Source organism: Dreissena polymorpha, chromosome 9 (genome assembly GCF_020536995.1).
Source record: "Dreissena polymorpha isolate Duluth1 chromosome 9, UMN_Dpol_1.0, whole genome shotgun sequence".
Lineage (NCBI taxonomy): Eukaryota > Metazoa > Mollusca > Bivalvia > Myida > Dreissenidae > Dreissena > Dreissena polymorpha.
The window spans coordinates 53,981,435-53,988,187 of NC_068363.1; the positions used below are offsets into that span (position 1 = coordinate 53,981,435).

Sequence of the window (6,753 nt, forward strand, 5' to 3'; positions counted from 1 at the left end):
AAGGCTTTCCGATGATTCAAGGTCAATATCCACGGCTTGCATAACATTCAAAATGGTTGCTGGTGATATGCCGATGAAACTCAAACTGTCTTGAGTTGAACATTTAACGTTCAATGCGATACAGAATGGTTCATATGTTGCGGACAAGTAAAGATCAAACATTTTATAGTACTTGATCGTCGCTATAACGCACCGATACATCCATACGCTTCGGGAGTCTAGTTCTTTCATTTTGTTGGGATATTTACATATGGATGAATTCAGTATAGAAATATTAGGAAAAACATTGACATTAATATCGTCACAGGTAAATGCCCGCACAAAATGGGCAATATTGAAACGTTATTGTAGAAACTTAACTGGTTTCACATGAGATACTGCTTATCGATCGTGCTTTCCTTGGTATTTGACACATAACACTTTAGTTGTCTTATAAAACTGTACTAAGTCAAGTATTTAATGTTCTAATTTCGTGAGCAAGATAAGTTATTTTTATCGGGCTGCCTTTTCCGTTGGTTATATCAGATCCAACAGTCGGCAAAGTCGTCTGGTGTAAATATGAAGCTCGCAATTATTTATTTTCTGTATGTGGTGCTTTTTTCAGGAATACGAACGCAGGAAAACATACACACTTCAGCGAGAATATCGGAAACAACACCAGAAGCAACAAGCAAACAAGGTAGTTCGTTGTATTATTGTTTGTAATAATGCTATAATTTCAGTAACATATTATCAATATATAACTAACCACAAACCCTCAAAAGTATAAACGATCCATATGTTCAAAAACAGTTAGTATTTTACAATAAACACGTTTAGCGTTTATATACATTATGCACCTTTTTACCATTCGAGACTCATTAAAATAACAAGTTTTAATTATGTATGTATAAAAACAATTTAACTGACAACAGCATTTTTTTGCAAATATTTAGATCACTCACATATCAGAAAACTGGAGGAAATAGTCGAACGCCTTCAGGAAACATTGAATAATCAATGGGAAATCATTAAATCACAACGGGAAAAAGAAAAGGAGCAATCAGAGAAATACGAAAAACTTATAAAGCTATACAACATCCACAATGAAAGATTAAAGCAACATGAAGAAGTTTTGAAGTCTCAGTCTTTGACAATTGCAATATTAAAGAGCCAACATGCACATCGTTACACAGTGGACATGCAAACACATCCAAACAGAACGCTAAATTTAAACAGCACGGTTGACATAAAAGATTCATCATCCGACCAGATGGCAGCAAATCAGGACCGGAAAAAGCCTTTACCTGCAGGTTGTTGTACTATTGAAGACATATGCATTTTGCCTTGTGCCTTGCAGCAACACATTTTCATAAATATACGTTTAGAACTAAGCTAAATTAACAATGTATATTTCGTGTTGTCAGTAACATTTGATTGGTAAAGAATAAATCTTTTCTTGTTTTTTTTTAACTACATGTAGGCTTCCGGATACATATTTCTGTTTCAGATATTAATCAAGGTCATGCTAAAGCCATTCGCACTGTACCATCAACCATTGCATTCACAGCCATCAAACATACCGCGCAAACTGACATAGGAATCAACCAAAACATCCTCTTCGATCAAGTACTGCTAAATGATGGAGGTGGGTTTCATGTACAGCACGGCATATTTATAGCACCAGTTAGCGATTACTACCTGTTTTCGACGTCCATTTTGAAGATGCCAATCCCCAACACTTCCCACTTTGGATTGATGCACAACGGGAATGTGATCACATTTGCACACTCATATGAAAATATGTGGGATCAAGGATCGACAACCGTTGTCCTTAAAGTTGAAGCTGGAGACGAGATTTGGATAAGCAACAGGGACATAGCTGGTCGAGCTGTTCAAGGTTTTGCCTACTCGTCATTCACTGGTGTTCTGTTACGTCAAATCTGATAAATAAATAAAGGACTGCAATTCTGACAACGACCGATGACTTTTACTGTTATCATATAGCAAACAATAAAAGTTCAAGAGAAAAATTATTTTTATTAGACAATTATTTTATAACATATAACAAACTATGAACACACACTGATTCACACTGGGACGGAAAATGCAAACCATATCACTACATCAAACGACGTGTAATACACTTCGCCGTTGAGACTAAAACTTGTGCTAGCACACGGTCGTGGTCTGTCTGTGTATTCTGGTAGGGTCTTTTTTGACATATCTCACAATAATAACAGAATAAAACTGCTTGATATATGTAAATCCTTAAATGATCGTGTTGTCAATGGCAGGATATGTGATGCGAGTCAATTTACATACTTTTCTCCTAACGGTTTATCTACCTTGATTATTTGGTTTGCCATGAAAGAAATTTCGCACTTATTAAAGTATGTGTGGTGTACGTTTTTAATGAATTCGGTTGCCACGAACCGTTATCGCTTCCATCATATTTTAACAATAAAACGGTTGATCAATTGATTGAAACGAAAGATTCACACATTGACATATAGTTTAAATGGGGCCATTCATTGTGAAACCTTTTTTAGATCGGGTATTATCAGCAATCTACCTATGTGTAACACATTTGTAGACCATTTAAGATTGTTCAAGTTGTGACAATTAATCGTGCGTTACATAAATTTACTTATGTTATACGTAATAATGCTGATCATTTGTTTTCGAAAGAACATTAAATAAAAAAACATCACATTTTGAGCAGTGAAGCGCTGATAGGCATGCCTATTTGTCTGATGTGGAATGTAAAATGGCCGGCGGCAACTATGTTTCTCTGTTAAAAATGTATTTGTAATAAGTCGGAAGACAACATAATTCAATTGTTGAAATATAAAGAAAAACACTATTGGAGAAATAAGACAAAAGAGATTAAACATCTGAAAAATCGTAAAAGAAGAATTTTGGAAATACTTAAAATCTAATCAAATAATCGAACTTAAAACCTACATATCCATTGGAAAGACTTTCAAACAAGATCTCTGATAGTAGTCATTGTGTGCTTGATTGTTTTAATGATGAGGCTGAGTATTTTTGCAGTACTCAATAATTCATACGGCCGAATTCTTGTTTCCCCGAACTCGATCAGCCATTTACCATTGATGAGATGTAAGTGTATACAATAGATTAGAATTTTTGTTTAGTGACTTTTATATTTGTTTGGACGCAAAATTCGGAAATAGAAAATGACGCTCAACAATTGACGCTAGGTATATCCTAATTTCCTTAGTTCAACAATATATCGATGAAAATAAAATACTTTATGTTATAAACGTTGACATTATGAATGCTGTCATACTGTTTATGGAAATACATTATGTCTGAAAATATACGAACTCAACATAGACAGTGAATTGCTGAGAATAATACAAAATTAAGTATGAAAGTATGTTTTAATGAAGCAGGACACACTACTGTGTATGTTCATGGTAAGGAAGTTGCACAGGACCATTTTTTGTGGAAACAAATTTCTAGTGATTATTGTTTTGCCCTTTAGCACAATGTGCTAATGGTCTGTCATGCGATGTGTGTTGTGCGGCGTAAACATTTGCCTTGTAAACAATCTAGAGGCCACATTAATTGTCAAAACATCATGGAATTTGGTCAGAACCATTTTCCCAATGGTATCTTGGACAAGTTAAACAATTGTTCCGGTTTATTGTCCATCATCATGAAACTTGGTCAGATGATTTGTCCCAATGATCTGTTGAGCAAGTTTAAAAATGGTTCCCGTTGGTTCAAAAACATGGTCACCATGGGGGCGGGGCATTTGTCCTTATAAGTCTATATATAGCTATCGAAAAACCTTTTTAACACTCTAGAGGCCACATTTATTGTCCGGTCTTCATGAAACTTGGTCAAACAATGTGTCACAATGATATCATGGTTTAAAAACATGGCCACCAGGGGGGTAAAGCTTTTTCCTTACATGGCTATGGTAAAAACATGTTAACACTCTCAGTCACATGTAACAATGATTTTTCTTTAGCAACATTAATACCCTGCCTCATACGATAATGGCTCTTATGCTTACGTGTTTGTTGCCTGCATAACTGCAGAATATTAGCTGTTTTTTCCAATATGTTATTTGTAATATCAACAACTTGCTTAATATGTGTAATGTTTAATAAATTGCTTTATTTGTTTATGCCAGGTGTATTGATATTTGTTCATGAATAATGAAGTTTTGATGAAACATCATTAAACTGTAAAAACTGTTCATGCATTCTTTCATGCACAGACTAAAATTGTTACTACAGAGGTTTATTAAGAGACTGTTTCACATAAATGGTTGCATATATTCCTCTGTAGAAGCCGGGACACATTTCATTTAGTTTATCATTATGTTCATAAGGGGACATACTTTTCAATTTTAGATTATGCTTTTTAACAATATATGGAATCCATATATTCTTTTTATTAACTTTTTGCATTCTGGGCACTCATACACAACTGACTGATTAATGTGCTGAACAAATTCACTATCACAGTGCTCATCATCATCGGTATACCTAGAAGTAAATCCAGATTTAAATCCTCGTCATCCTATGACACAAAATCCGTCGAAGACATAGTGAAGAAACACAGAAAAAATACTAAATAACTTGATCGATATGCTAAATATCGGAGAATGGCACAGTATACGGGTCTGAAAATTTCTAGATGGTAATGTTATTTATAATTGGTAAAATTGTGCATTGAACTTAGCGGTAATTAAAGAGAACAAAGACTATATACAGCCGATTATATACAGATCATATACAGACCGAGAATAGATTCTCTCCATAAGAAAAAAATGTCAGAGCTTTATTCAAATTATACTACAGGTAAATGGCATTCAGATTAATCAAATTTAAACACTGCAATAAAGATGAAAAGCAAAAATCTAATTAAAACAACCTATTATTATTTGTTTGTTGTAAGATTCTGATCGCTCCTTTATCTTATTACAAAGGCCATCTTTATATACCGCAAATCTTTTTTTTCAAACTGGAGCCGGATAAAATCGCTTAATAAAACAATGCGGCATGTGATTACGTGTCCCCTACCAGTAAAACCGGAGGGGACTTTTGGTTATCGCTCTGACCGTCAGTCAGTTTGTCAGTCCGTCACACTTTTCTGGATCATGCGATAACTTTGAAAGTTCTTCATATTTTTTCATGAAACTTGAAACATGGATAGATGGCAATAGGGAGATTATGCACCTCATTTTATTTTGTTCCTACCTTAAGAATTGTGGTTGCTATGGCAACAAATAAAAACATAACAATTGACAATCATGGTGGAGTTTCAACGGTAGGGGACCATATTGCTTGGCAATCTCTTGTTTTAATTGACACATTACAATTGAGTGATAATACTGCATTCATTCTCATTTTAATAATACATGGCAGTATTTGTTTCATTAAAACAACTGGAATGCAAAAGCGTGTTTTAGAAATGTTGATAAGCATGTTAACTACCATTGCAACCTACAAACAGTTGCGCGCTTAGACTTGTCTCGCCAAAACCACTCGACATGCGAGAGTTTGCCGATATTTGGCGAACTGCCTATCTCTGTTATTTGTCTCTGATAAAACTAATTACTGCTGTTTTTTTTATCCTTTCCATCTGTCTTTATATATGTCCATCTAAAAAGGGCATATTAAGGGATTACCTATGTCATGCCGGGGGTCAGGCAGCTTCCAATCTTTGTCCGGACTATAACTCTTTAACTATAACACCTATTCACATGAAACTTCATATATGGATAAATCTCATTGATGAGAAGTTTAGTGTACAACTCTTATAGCTATAGCCCCTGAATTACTAAATTTATCTCGCTTTTTTATTGTCCGGGTCGTAACGTAATTACATTAAGGCCTAATGACATCAAACTTCGAACAAAGATAGGTTGTGGTGTATAGAAGTGCAGCGCACAACAATCGTAACTCGAGAACTCTGGCTTGCATATTTCACAATTCTACGCATTTGTTGGTTTCACCTTTTTTCTTGGTTTCCTGATTTCGTGAAATTACAAGTTCATGATTGAAATTAAGTTTTTCTTACATTTAGAAAGGAAATCATGCTGCTGATAAGGTTATATCAAATATGTTTCTGTTTTGTGTGGTATTTTGTATTTTATACACAATAATGAAAAGTTATCAAAGTCCTTGAGGTAAAATGTCTGTTTGTTTAGAGAAAAAAAAACAGCACAGGCACTAACGTCTGGGATTCACAATATCGCAACATCCGGGCACTTGCGTCAGTTAGAGTTACCTGCCCATTGACGACGGTGAAAACAAAAGCGCATCCGCCATTTTATTTGAATTGAAATATATAAACCTGCTCGCAATTTACTTAAGTTACGTCCAGTACAATCATGCCCAAGAGTTGTTGTGCTGTTGGTTGCACAAACCTTAATATGATGGACAGAAAACTATCGTTCTTTACGTTTCCAAAGGACCCTGAACGATGGGAAAAGTGGGTTAACGCTGTGAAAAGAGTTAACCCGGATGGAAGCAAATGGGCTCCGAGTCAGAATACAGTTCTGTGTGAAGATCATTTCATACCAGGTAACAACAATAACTATGATTATTATAAATAATTTATCATACACATTTTAATGCAAGTAAAGGTGTTGTCTTTATTGCTCTCAAAATTTATCTAATGTCTTAAATCTGATCTGGGCTAGTTGCAATAATCCAACTCCTAGCTATTGACCGTCCGTCTGAGCTGTACGTATGTACTCATAAAAGCTCAGGGCATTCAAGAAGA

At 34.9% G+C, this 6,753-nt stretch overlaps 1 protein-coding gene across 1 annotated transcript; it reads left to right on the forward strand.

The window, feature by feature from the left end:
- The first annotated feature begins 497 nt into the window (after nt 1-497).
- On the forward strand, nt 498-2,015 carry LOC127845017 (uncharacterized). The gene is made up of 3 exons (XM_052375640.1): nt 498-679; nt 936-1,292; nt 1,490-2,015. The coding sequence occupies exons 1-3, from the start codon at nt 559-561 to the stop codon at nt 1,924-1,926; spliced, it is 915 nt and encodes a 304-aa protein (XP_052231600.1). The 5' UTR covers nt 498-558; the 3' UTR covers nt 1,927-2,015.
- The last annotated feature ends 4,738 nt before the right edge of the window (nt 2,016-6,753 follow it).